Source organism: Plecotus auritus (assembly GCF_963455305.1).
Source record: "Plecotus auritus genome assembly, chromosome: 4".
Classification (NCBI taxonomy): Eukaryota; Metazoa; Chordata; class Mammalia; order Chiroptera; family Vespertilionidae; genus Plecotus; species Plecotus auritus.
In genome coordinates this window covers 82,691,832-82,705,860 of record NC_137775.1, presented here as the reverse complement: position 1 = coordinate 82,705,860, position 14,029 = coordinate 82,691,832, and the positions used below count along the sequence as shown (strand labels likewise).

Sequence of the window (14,029 nt, the reverse complement as noted above, 5' to 3'; positions counted from 1 at the left end):
GACCTAGAAGTGGGAACTTTTTATTTCTCGTCCAGTGCTTTTCCAGGGAATCCACTAATCCAAACCTGCGATCCGTTCCAGTAAGGTCCTTATTATAGACCAAAGAACACCAGTGTTTTGGAGTGCTTCTCTTTGGCCTTCAGATAAAATGTCACCAGATGGCACCAAACTATGTGCATTTCCCAAACACGGAGCTTTTTATTTCATTCTCTACTTTGTTACCCGGGGAAAGGTTTTACAGAGCATGCTGTGGGTGTAGCGGAATCAGTGACTGTTCTCAGGGCTGTGTGCTTTCCTCCAGCAGGCTGATCAGCAACCTTATCTTTAGGTTTATCACTGGAATGTCTTACTGCACCAGTCTGCAAGCCAGCCCCGCGGGGTGTGTGATCACTTTTTTTCTAGGTTGCACACCCACTTGGATTGTCTGGTAGATGCCACTCAGATTATGTGGCAGTCCCATTTTCTTCTCTTGGAGACTACTGGACTCTGATTTACAAGTAAACTCAGTGGCAAAGAACTGAGAAGCTTTGAAATACTGATTGCTTTTGTAGGGCCAACTGCAAATTATCTTTGTTAATGGAGCAAAGCGGTGTTGCAGTAGCATATCTGGAGTTGCATATCGCTGAAAAATATTTGGGTTTAATCGTAGAGTACATTTTTTGAGGACATAGTGGTTAATACCTCAGTCACTTGGGCTGACTGCTTCATGTTACTTCCTGACTCTGCAATTTACTGAGTAGCCTTGAGCAAGTTAATGAATCTCTCTGTGTTTCTGTTTCCTCATCTGTAAAATGAGAATGAGGATAAGAAATAGTACCACCCTGGTCAGGTGGCTCACTTGGTTGGATTGTCCTCCCATATACCAAAAGGTTGTGAGTTCAATTACTGGTCAGGGCACATATGTAGGTTGTGGGTTTGATCCCCAATTGGAGCACATGCAGGAGGCAACCCATCAATGTTTCTCTCTCATCTCTCTCTCCCCACCCCCACCCCCATCCTCTCTCTTAAAAATCAATAAAAACATATCCTCGGGTGAGAATTTTAAAAAAGAAAAAAAAGTAGTACCAGTGCCAGATAGTTGTTGGGAAGTTCAATGAGTTAATCTATAATAATAAAAGGGTAATATGCTAATTAGACCAAACGGTCTTCTGGATGTCATTCCAGACGTCCTTCCTGACAAAGCCAGGGCTGGGGGCAAGCTGGCCGGGGGCCTGGGGGCCTGCAGCCAGCCCAGGGCAAGCCGGCCGGGGTCCCGGGTGCCTGTGGCTGGCCAGAGGGAAGGAAGCCCAGGTCCCAGGTGCCGGAGGAAAGCCAATACCGGCAGCCTGGGGGAAGGAAGGCCTACTCTTGCACGAATTTTCGTGCATCAGGCCTCTGGTCTGTATAATAAAAGCCTAAGTGACTGTTACAGTGGAACGACCAGAACGACTGGTCGCTATGATGCGCACTAACCACCAGGGGGCAGACACTCAACACAGAAGCTTCTTCCTGGTGGTCAGTGCACTACCACAGGGGGAGCACTGATCAGCCAGAAGCCAGGCTTAGGGCTGGTGAGCGCAGCACAGTGGCGGGAGCCTCTTCTGCCTCCGCAGCAGCACTAAGGAGCAGCGAGCAGGCGGGTGGTAAGGAGCAAGGGGTCCTGGACTATGATAGGGATGTCCGACTGACAGCTTAGGCCTGATCCCCCAGGGGGTCAGGCCTAAGCCGGCAGGCGGACATCCCCCAAGGGGTCCCAGACTGCGAGAGGGTGCAGGCTGGGCTGAGGGACTACCCCCCTACTCCCCGAAGCATGAATTTCGTGCACTGGGCCTCTAGTATTTGTGAAGAGCCTAGAATACTGCGGGGTATATGATATACACCATATAAGTGTTTGTCATTATCATTACTCTGACATTTTCATTCCATTCATTCATTTAATCAACAATAATTTATTGGAACATCCCCCATGTGCTAGACACAGTGATAGGTGATAAAAGATTCTCAGCCCTCAAAGGATCTTTACAGTATGGTGGGTAGAGAGACAGGTAATATAAAGTGGGACATTGGAGCTGTACGGTAGGGAGAGTGTTGTAAGGGAGCAGCAATTTTTCAACCCATGTGCCATGGCACACTGGTGTGCTGCAAGAATTTATAAAACATGTAATACCTGACTATTTAGTCAGTGGCACTGATGTCTTTTCCCTAGATTGTCAAATTTTAAAAAATGACAACCAAACCAAACAATAGTCGTCTAGTGTGTATAAGTCAAAATTATACCTATTTTTTGTCAGATTGGCAAAAAATATAGTTTTTGGTGTGCTGCAGAATTTTAATTATTAGTTTATGTGTACCATGAGATGAAAAGGTTGCAAACTGCAGTAATGGAGGACTACAAGAGCAGTGGGCAGGACAGTAGTACCTGAGGGGAAGGCTTCACAGGGGTCGTGAAGGATAAATAGGAGTTGGTCAGGAACAGCCCGACCTCCTGACATCCAAGCTATTATTTCTTTTATTCCTCAGTCTTGCCCAAAAGAAGGAAATTGGTGCCATATGTCTGGGCCTAAAGAATTTATCCATTCAGTAAATGATTATCGAGTGTATGATTATTTAATTTTTTAAATTGATTTTAAAAAGAGAGGAAGGGAGAGGGAGAGAGAGATTGAAACACGGATGAGAGAGACACATCAATTGGCTGCCTCCTGCATGCCCCCCACCAGAGATTGAGGCCGCAACCCGGGCATGCGCCCTGACCTGGAATCGAACCGGCAACCTCTTGGTGCATGGATCAACACTCAGCCACTGAGCCACACTGGCTGGGCAAAGTGTGTGATTATTTTAGACAGGGGAAGTTGTGTACCACGCAGTCCCTGCCCCTGAAGGAGCTTGGGAAGTGAGCAGAGTGAACCGGTGATCGGGAACCCATAAGAGAAGTATGCTGGGGCCTCTTCAGGAAGATCTACATCTCAGCTGCCTCAGCAGAGGAGTTGGTGTGCACCCTGTGCAAGAGAGACCATTCTAAGGGAGCATCTTAGTTGACTTACGACTACATGAGCTTGGGGAGGGTGCATGGGGACAGAGGCCAGCAATGAGGGAGGGGCCCATACTCAGGGCCAGCAATGGGAAGGCTGAGAAGTGTGTTTCTGCACCAACATCATGATGCCAATATGTGCTTCCTCCAAAACGGGCTCCCAAACTTTACAGCTGGCCCTTTGAAGCCTATCTGAAAGTAAGGCCTGTCTAGGGAGGTGATCGGACCCTACTGGACAGCGGCTTCTGAAGTTAATGATGATAAAGAATTATAACTTATCACTGTGGCAGTGGTGGCTGCTCTCAAACAAAGGTAGAATTTTATGGCCGTGGAAGAGGTAGTTGCTAAGCAAAGGATTAAAAATTAATCCCCACTCTTTCCAATCATTAGTTTAGAATTTTTTATGACCTTGGACTTCCAAAGGGAAATTGAGGTCCTTGTCACCCACAGATAGAGGACATAGATCTTTTTATCACCTCATTGCTGAAGGAGATAAGACAAGGTGTCCTGAGTTGGAGGCCATGGAGGTCAGGTCCCTGGAACTTGTGGTGAGTGTTGGGTTACACACTCCAGAGGGTGGAGTTAAGGAGCCCCTGAGCCTGGTGTGGCTACATTCTAAGGATCCTTGAGAAAGGAGGCCTCATTTGCAAGGGAAATGAAAATTCTGCCTTTTTTTTTTTTCCTGTGCACCCTTTCCTTTGAAGTTAAAGTGAACATCCTTTTGGTCTTACACTTCTCTGTTTCTGAGTTCTATAAACCTCTTCCTAGTTCAGTTTCCGTGTTAGTGAGAAAGAAGTGGCAATGATTTCATGATAAGGATTTGTCAACATAAAGCCATGAGGCTAGGTTGGTGAGATGAGGGCTGGAGGAACTCGGGGTCAGACGGGGTTTTCTGGAAATTGCCAATAAAGCAGCATCATAATCTGTCTTTTCTTCCTCAGAACAAACAGATGCCAGTTGGCTCCCAGGTCTGAACTGGACTTAGTTCCAACCAATAGACAACCCAGACCCAAGGTTTTCATCTTTAGAAATTCAGTTGTGTTATCAGTTTATAAAAACCTGCTATTGTGCCAGGCCTCCTATTTTCGAGGATGCAAAGATGAGCAGAAATGGTGCAGTCATGTATTATTCAACTCTGGAAGCAGAATGGCCTGCGATTGCTTTGGGTGCCCAGAGATGATGGAAACTCGCTTGATCAATGCAGGTGGGCGTGCCGCAGAGCATCATCAGCGAGTCCTACAGCTCATATCCCAGCCACAAAATCAAACCGATATTTTCATCTGATTTCCCTCTATCTTTGTATCTAAAGAATAGAGCCCTTTAATTCCCCAGAGCTCCAACAAGCCCAGTGCTCCCAGATTACATGCTTCTCAGTCACCAGCATCAGGACAGTTTGAAATGTCGTCCCATGTCCCAGGCCCAACCCCACAGTGTACCCCACCTGTTCCACCTTCTGGTGTCCCCCTCCCTTACCCCTGCTGTGCTGTCACCAACTGCCACTCAGGACAGTTGGAATCTCCATCTATTAACCCCCAGGTTCTCAATCCCTCTGCTTACTGGCGGCAAAAGCACTGCTTAGCTTTTTCTTGTTTTGCTCGTTTTGAATGAGTTAAGGTATTCTGATGACAGTTTTCTCTCTCCCACCCTTATCTGTCTTTCTGACCGACACTGATTCTTAATAAGGTTCTCTAATTTTTATATTGAGCACTAGTTGATGGCCCAGTCCTGGTAGGGACCCACTGGCCAGTACCAGCTAAAGAAATGACTCAGTCCCAGGTTACAGAGCCACCGTACAAGTGGTACAAGGCACGGAGGGGGCATTAGGTCGTCCACTCATGAACTGCCCCCGCTTCTCCCACTGGAGATAGTCGTAATAATAGCAGATGTTTTTGTGGACTTGGAACCAAGCACTCTGTTAAACACTTTACAGGCATTACGTCATAATAGTCTTTTTACATCAGCCTGTGAGGCAGCTTCTCTTTATCAGTCGCTCGACTTCTCAGATGACAGAGCCCAGGCTGGAGCTCACGGCTTGTCCTGGTGGAGGGTGGGGCTCAGGTGTCTGGTGCCAATGTCTTACTTCAGACCACACACGCGCCACCTCCTCAGGTGCTCCAGGCTGCACAGGTCCTTATTTGGCAGAAGTGCTTTGATCTTGCTCTCTGCCTACAGCTCTCTTTCCCCCTCATCTTCTCTAGGGAATTCTGATTTTCCTTCAAGACTCAGTTCAGGGGTCACTTGTACAGGCTTGTACACCCCTCCCTGGCCTACTGTCTATTTTGCTTATGTTTGTAGAGACACTGTGAACCAGTGCACGCCTCCATGGAGCACACATTCATGTTTTGGTCATAACATCCCTACTCGTCTGCCTCAGTAGACTCTGACCTTGGAAAGCAGGTAGCATATCTTTTTAGTATTTGTGTCCCTAGCACAAAGCCCAGCACATGGTAATACAAATTACAGCAGTACTTAGCATTTACTGAGCACTCATGTTGGGCCAGGCAGGGTGCTACACACTTTATGTGTTAAATTCTCTCGTTTAGCCATCCCAACCATCCATATGATATGTAAAATTACTACTCCCACTTTGCAGATGAGGAAACTGAAGCTTAGTGAGCTCTGTAACTTGCCAAGGTTACTCAGTAAGTGGCCAAAAGCCAGGGCTTGACCCCAGGTCTCCCTGAACTTCTTTCACATTTTATTCATTTCCATGTCCTACATTTTAGACCATTTAGATATTTTTTTCTTTTTCAATGTTGATTAAGGTGTGTGAGTAGGAAGATGACATTTTCTTCACTACAATTAGTAGTGCCCTGAGGAGCACCTGCTGTATCTCTCCCAGCGAAGGGTTCTGAAGGAAGGTTTTGCACTTTTCTGAGAAAAACAGGTTTGGGAAATATGAATTACAGAAGGTAACTGTAGACATGCTAAAAATCCATTTCTTGACTCAGTAACTTCACTTGGAACTTTGCAGCTATTCTATGAAATAATTGCCATGCTTAGCTGGCTCATCTGTCAACAAAAATTTCAAATGTAAATTCAGCATTTGGGGGACCTAAAATTCATTGAGCAGAGATTTAAGTATCCAGGAGAGACAAACGCAAAACTAGCTCCTTTCCAGAGCATAACTTAAAACCAGAAAACAATCTTTGCCATTACAGTTTATGTTAAATTTAGGCCACGCGTTAAATTTGTTTAACTCGTCAAATATTTCCCAGAATATACATGGGTTTTTCCCAACCTCATTGATGATTCTTGTGTTTGTGTTTACTTTGAGTTCAAGTTACTATTGCTTATCTCAGATTTTCAGTGACCAGTGAAATCAGTGAATATTTTAAGATTAGGTGCTCAAGAAATGTAGGCTATCATTAGTAATATCAATATTTGTAATTCTTATATTTTAATATAATGTTTCATACTAGTAGAGCCTGTCTGATGATTACATTTTAATAGCATTTAGAAAACTCCAAAGCCTTTAAAGTGACCATTACTTTCTAAATTACATTAAAACAGGGTGGCTAACATTTGCATTTTATAAGCTATGACTTGGCCTTACACTGTGTGGTGGGTAGTAGAGGTAAAATTAGAACGTTGGGGGAGTAAGGAAGCTTGGTCCAACTCTGTCAAGAAGAAAAAGGCCCTAGCCAGTTTGGCTCAGTGGATAGATTCTCAGCCTGCTTAGGAAGGGTATGGTCAAGGGCATGTACCTTGGGTTGCAGGAGGCAACCAATCAATGTGTTTCTCTCACATTGGTATTTTTCTCTCTCTTCCATTCTCTCTAAAAATCAATGAAAAAATATCCTCGGGTGAGGATTAAAAAATAAATAATTAAATTTTAAAAAACAAGAAGAAAGGCTCAAAGAGCTGCCTGCAGCTTTCTGCCTCCGTATTGCACTAGAAAGCTGCGATTCATTAAGAACACCTATAGTTGCTTTGCTCCCTTAGCTCAGTCCCTCTCTCGCTGCATTTTTGCTGATGTTCCTTTCTTGTCTTTAGGCTGCATCCCCCGCCCTGCTGTGCCAGGCAGCCATGACGACGGCCATCCTGGAGCACTTGAGCACCCTGTCGGTCAGTGGGCAGCAGCTGCGCCGCCTGCCCAAGATCCTGGAGAATGGGCTTCCCAAGATGCCTTGCACCGTCCCCGAGACAGATGTGCCCCAGCTGTTCCGGGAACCTTACATCCACACCGGCTACCGCCCCACGGGCCACAGGTGGCGCTACTACTTCCTCAGCCTCTTCCAGAAACACAACGAGGTGGTCAACGTCTGGACCCACTTGTTGGCGGCCCTGGCCGTCCTCTTGCGATTCTGGGCCTTTGCCGAGGCCGAGGCCTTGCCTTGGGCCTCTGCCAGCACCCTGCCCCTGCTCCTCTATGTCCTGTCCTCCATCACGTACCTCCTGTTCAGCGTGCTGGCCCATCTGCTGCAGTCCCAGTCAGAGCTCTCCCACTACACTTTCTACTTCGTGGACTACGTCGGGGTGAGCATTTACCAGTACGGCAGCGCCCTGGTCCACTTCTTCTACACCTCCGACCAGTCCTGGTACGAGCACTTCTGGCTCTTCTTCCTGCCAGCAGCTGCCTTCTGTGGCTGGTTGTCTTGCGCTGGCTGTTGTTATGCCAAGTATCGTTATCAGAAGCCTTACCCAATCATGAAGAAGGTATGTCAGGTGGTGCCCTCAGGACTGGCCTTCATTCTAGACATCAGCCCTGTGGCCCACCGAGTAGCCCTGTGCCACCTGGCTGGCTGCCAGGAGCAGGCCGCCTGGTACCACACCCTCCAGATCCTCTTCTTCCTGGTCAGCGCCTACTTCTTCTCTTGCCCGGTTCCTGAGAAGTACTTCCCCGGTTCCTGTGACATTGTGGGCCACGGGCATCAGCTCTTCCACGTGTTTCTTTCCATTTGCACGCTTTCCCAGCTGGAGGCCATCCTTCTGGACTACCAGGGGCGGCAGGAGATCTTCCTGCAGCGCCACAGTCCCCTGTCTGTCTACATGGCCTGTCTGTCCTTCTTCTTGTTGACCGCCTGCAGCACCACCACTGCAGCCCTCCTGAGGCGCAAAGTCAAGGCCAGACTGATGAAGAAAGAGTCCTGAGGCTGGCAGGGTGGGCAGGCTGTGGAGGCACCCCATTGCGATTTGGGGGAAATGTGATACAAAAACAGGAGCTGACTTTTTGTTTTTAAGAGTTAATGTGTATTAATGGCTTTTACATTAATACATATATCCAAGGATATGCTATGGCCATGGCTTTGGGAAGCCGAAGGATTCAAGAGTTATATTGTTATAGTTGTTAATAAAAGGAGTGTTCCTTTTCCATAGCCTTTCAAGACACAGGAAAGGAAGGGACCTTGGCTAAGAATTCGTGAGGCACTGAATTAAGGACCTTCTTCATACCTGAAAATTCAGTAAAATTCTGACTAAGGCCTCTAGGGGCAAGTCCTGGAGCTGGAGGGATGATAAGCTTGAACTGGAAAACAAGGAGGTGGCTGGTCCACACCACACTGGACCGACCATCCTACTGTGCTGGTCTGTGGTAATTGAATAAATTGACCCAAGGACCCATATTCCTTTGGGTTTCAGATTGTCCAAGGTGGAGAATTCAGACTCTTCAAGATTCAGTGATACCTTCAGACAGTGAATTATTTAGTTCATCTGATTTTGATCTCTCCTCTCTCACCCACTCTAACTCTGACCCTTTCCTCAGGATGACATCTCTCTGGCTATTTCCTCTAAAGTGCTGTTCACTCCCTTCAGATCTTGGTAATATACAGGACTGTGAAGTAGTTGCGTGGATCCATGTGATATCTAGGAAGCTTATTCTCATATAATACTAATGCAAACGGTACTAGAAAGTACAGTGCCAAGAGCCACCAGGAGGCCCAGCCAATAAGCTTGGATACTGTTTGGTATCATAGGATACTGTTTTATACCTGTGGACTGGAGAATTACTTGAGGTCTATTACAGCTGCCTGACAGGCCAGAAGATTTGGGGCTTGCTCCAGGGAGTCTTCTCCAGATTTTGGCCAGCGTGGTAGAATGAATTGGTTCTAAGCCCCTGGTAGAATGAATTGGTTCTAATTATTTCAAGAGGAACCCTAGGTCCAGCCTTTTAAGTACATGCCACACCACAAAGGACCCACATAACTAGCCCAGTTCAGGGTCTTCAGACAGGCACTTAGCCTCAGCTGAGAGCTGAACCCTTAAAATAGTCAAGCCCCAGGACAGGAAGTTTGTGTGCGCTTTGTGGGTTGGTCCCCGGAGGCTCCTTTGAGTATGAATGGTGAGTTGGGCACCCTGTAGCTAGAATGTCCTATTTCAGACATCACTGCCCAGCAGCTTCTACAGGATAAGTGGTACTTGCCATTGATGTGTTCTGGCCACACAGCCTCCTGAGGACCAACTTCGCTCTAGTCCAGTGAAAGAGGCTGCCTTGACAGAGGAGCCGCAGGAGGCTGTGTTTCCTATCAGTATAAGGTTCCTATTTACCGAAAAGGGAGTGGCTTGTTTTCACTCCACTTTGACAAACATCTTGTATTACTAGATTATCTCGTTGTCTTCAAATCTTTGTTTTCTTTCTTTCTCTGAGAGATATGTGGGTTTGTGCCTTATAAATGGAAATGTATGAACACTCCTTAATATATGGCCATGTGAAATTTGCAGTTTGGGATTACTGGGATAAGAAAGAAAGAATTTGTTGCTTTTCAACCAGTGGATGAAGGATTGTTTATCAATCAAAAGACTCTTTCAACCTGTTTATTTTGGCAAAAAAAGAAGAAGGGGAGGAGGAGAAAGAAAAATATTCAACTGAAGCTTTCCTATAATCTTTATATCAAGAAAATGTATGTCTTGTCAAGCTATGTAGATTTCCTAGCTGGGTGCCTCTTTTAATCCCCAAATAATACATGAACTTCTGTGCTACCCAAGTGTCTTACACGAGCTTCCAGTGTCTAGGCCAAATCCACACAAATAAAGTAAGCAAACTGAATCGGGTTGGACTAAGCAAGGGCATGGGGGAGTTGTGCAAACACATTACAAGTAGAGGGTCAGTTTAAAATGGGGAATAGAAAGTGCTTGCAATGTTCATTAGTATGGATTCAAAGACCATGTTCTTTTAAAAGTTGGAAGGAAGATGTAAGTCAAGCTCTTGAATGTAACTGGTGGTCATGGTGGCCGAGATCTTGAGGCCAAATGCAGGTCTTTTTTAAAAAAGAGAAAACAGGAAGTAGGGCAGTGATTTCGAAATGTAGACCAATGCCAGCCTGCACACTGTAAATGGTCTGTAACAAGATAAGTACAAGATAGACCAAACTTGTAGATATTGCCATCAAATTCTTAGTTAATTTACACAAGTGTTGGTCTCTCAAGTGATTGAAATTTTTTTTAAAGTTTTCACCACAGATATTTGAGAAGCCTTGAGGTAGGGGATAGTAACATGTAAACACAGGAAATGCAGATGTTTGTTCGCTAATACTCAGACTTTTAAGGGATTAAATACTCTTTTAAAACATCTTCATTAACATGAGTGTATGGTAAGGAACAGACCTAGTTTGTTTAAAAGAAATAATTATTTGATAAAGGAGATGATTGTCTTTCTCCACCAGACCCTCAAATAATTGGCATCTGCTGGAAATTCTGCTCTCTCTCTTTTTTAAACAAATACTTTCAACCTATTAAAATGTAAATGCCTCTGAAAAAACTAAACTATCAGTCATTTTACATATTATGAATAAAAATTCTAATGGATTTATATCAGACCCTAGTCAGAGTAGGATGAGGAGATGGTAGGACATACCAGACTGGGAACACATTTGCCCATTTCTCTCTTGCTGAGTCCTTCCTGACCTATATATTTAATTAGCAAGCTGATGTTGATACTCTTTCAATGTAGGGTTTCATTTCGCACATCGGCTGAAAGTACCTCATTCCGCAACATTTTCAATCCTCTACTGGAAGCTTGAAAAACAGCAGGAGCTCAGGCCACACAATGAAGGTCCTACATTCCTGCTTATGTTGCCCACCTTTTCACAAATTGTACCTTAAAGTTTGACGATTGCTGCGCTGTAGTTTCAAGTAGACCCTCCAGATGGCACTCACGTCTTACTCAGAGAGGGCCCAGCCAATGCCCTCAGGTCTCAGCCTGCAGATAGTATTGGAGTGTTTTGCTTGATTGCTTGGCAAGGAAACATTGGAACTATTTTCTGTTTATTTAAATCTACTTACAGAAATGACCATTAAACTGATTTTGTATATGGATTGTTGTACTGTCAACATCTCTTTGCCACAGCCCTTGACCAGGGCTACTTTGACAAGGCCCATCTTAAAGAAAGGCTTTATCTAGAGACAGTCATTGCCAGGAGAAGGTCCTGATACTTGATATGCCCCTAGAAGTAGGAAAGTATAAAAAAATTAAAAATCTCCAACCCCCTCAAACCACACATACTGGTATACCCCAAATCCTCACTTGTAAGCAGATCAAATATTCCCCCTCACCCCCAAAAACTATGGAGTGGATTTCTCTGAGGATTTCAATATAATTGAATAAATATTCCTAGTTTCATGGATAACAGTGTTAAAGATTTCAAAAATTTCAATTGATGGACTACATTTTTTAGATTTAAAAACTACAAATTATAATTATACTATCACAGATACTATAGTGTACATGTTGTGAAATATGGCACCTATCAACCAAAGGATTTTGTAGCCTGACTATTAGATTTAAATAACTGTAGAAAAAAACAAGTGATTCTCTAGCCTACGGTAGCTTCAGGGACAGTACTATCCCAATAACAGTAAGAAAATGGTGTTTCTCTGGCTTGAGGCTCCTCTGGTAGAATTATGGATGTCCCTCTTGTTTAAACAAACCTATTTTATCACCAGCAAGGGTGCTAGGCAGCTTGCAAATGCTCCTGTTGTCACTTAATAGTTCAACCATTCCGGTTATTGATTCATCATTTATGAGCACCTATAGGTGTCATGTTGGCTCAGGCATGATGCCCATGGAGAGTTTGCATTCTGTTGAATGAGGATCAGCATGTTCCCACCTTGGGCCATAACAGGGTTCTCCTCTCCGGACCTTGGCCCCAACCACAGACTGGAGGTCAGATGGCCTGCCAAACCCACAGGAAGCTGAATCTGCTTTGGGCCAGAACCTTACCCCCTCCAAGGGTCTAGAAACATCTTCCCACCAGCAAACCCATCACTATGGCCACCTCGGTCCTTGTTAATCCTTCTGCTCTTCAGCCCTTCTTACTGTCCTCTAGAGTTTCAGTTCAGTCTTAGATATCCTCTCTACTCCATACACAGAGCAGCCCTATATTTCCATAGATAGTATAGACTTCCCAGGTACATCTTCAGGGAAGGCTATGTAGGGTTCCAGCCTGTGTAGAGGTTCCTGATTTGGTAAACTGGAAACAGCTGCCCTCTGGTTGCCTGCTTTAAAAAAGAAGAAAACAGACAAAAAACACCTTATCCCTTAAGGCAGTGGTCGGTAAACTCATTAGTCAACAGAGCCAAATATTAACAGTACAACGATTGAAATTTCTTTTGAGAGCCAAATTTTTTAAACTTAAACTTCCTCTAATGCCACTTCTTCAAAATAGACTCGCCCAGGCCGTGGTATTTTGTGGAAGAGCCACACTCAAGGGGCCAAAGAGCCGCATGAGGCTTGCGAGCCACAGTTTGCTGACCACAGCCTTAAGGAATATTTTTTGGAAATAATATGGAAGGGAAACCATTGCAGAATGAATTCATTTAAATATTAACTGTGGGAGCATATTTATCTCAAATATAGGCTTTTTTTTTTTTTTTTTACCTAACATGATTCTCATGGGAAGAGATACTGCATTTTAGACTCCAGGAGGCCTTGACCAACTCAAAGCCTACAGAATATAACACCTCAGATCCTACATGCTTTCCAACATTTCCACATCTGTTTGAGCTTTTAAATAATCACATGCGGTAAGATCATTAAATTAGGAAACGCACTAAAAAAAAAATGGAATGACTGGTTCAAAGGCACACGACTCATTGTACTATTTAAACTCAAACTCATTTTTCCTATAGATAAATTCAGGACCTAGCTAATCAGAAACATCAACACCAAATATTCACAGAGCCCTTTACAGTGTGTAAAGCACCTTTACGTATTGTGTATACTCTTACCCAGTGGTCGGCAAACCGCGGCTCGCGAGCAACACGCGGCTCTTTGGCCCCTTCAGTGTGGCTCTTCCACAAAATACCACAGCCTGGGCGAGTCTATTTTGAAGAAGTGGCGTTAGAAGAAGTTTAAGTTTAAAAAATTTGGCTCTCAAAAGAAATTTCAATCGTTGTACTGTTAATATTTGGCTCTGTTGACTAATGAGTTTGCCAACCACTGCTCTAACCTAATCTCATTTTAACTTTTGTGTGATCCTAAATACCTCATGAACAGCTGGGGTTGTATTATTTCTTTTCGAGGGAAAGTGACTGCACACCATCCCCTTGGATGCCAAACAAAGCATCCTTTGCACCTCACAGTCTTCTCAGAAGCCCAAAAGTTCTGTTGGCCACAGGCCCTTATTGGCCTGGATTATAAAATCAAATCTCACTCTCTGGTCAGGGCTTCTTGAAAATACTTCTGAATCCTTGGATGAGAAGCTCATCTAGTATTAATAATCTTGCCAAGATTATGCAAGTCCTCCCTCTCATCTTTCACTGGGATTATCAGTTCTTCAAACAAGTGGCTCTCCAGGGATTTTGAGGACTGATGGGACTTTGAACATGGGATTTGAAAAAATGTTTCTCTGCCTTATAAAGGGGTTAGTAGGAAGCCCCTCCCCCAAAGTCTTTGGTCATTTATCATTTTCAAGTAACATGCTTATAAAGAAAATGCAGGAAAATATGGGAAAAGATAATCCATGAACTCATCACTAAAATAAATACCTTCAGGAGAAAAATAAGGCTTTATTAAAATACTAGAGGCCTCGTGCATGAAATTCATACATGGGGGCAAGAGGGTGTGTGTCCCTCAGCCCAGCCTGC

At 44.5% G+C, this 14,029-nt stretch overlaps 1 protein-coding gene across 4 annotated transcripts in view; it reads left to right on the top strand.

Moving 5' to 3' along the window:
- The window catches only part of PAQR8 (progestin and adipoQ receptor family member 8), a 107,927-nt gene extending 96,667 nt beyond the window's left edge, over positions 1-11,260 (top strand). For all 4 annotated transcript variants that reach the window (XM_080666415.1, XM_080666413.1, XM_080666416.1 and 1 more), the window contains one exon: positions 7,004-11,260. In XM_080666415.1, the coding sequence (XP_080522541.1) occupies positions 7,037-8,101 (1,065 nt within the window). In that variant the 5' untranslated portion in view covers positions 7,004-7,036 and the 3' untranslated portion in view covers positions 8,102-11,260. The remainder of the gene's footprint in view (positions 1-7,003) is intronic.
- The last annotated feature ends 2,769 nt before the right edge of the window (positions 11,261-14,029 follow it).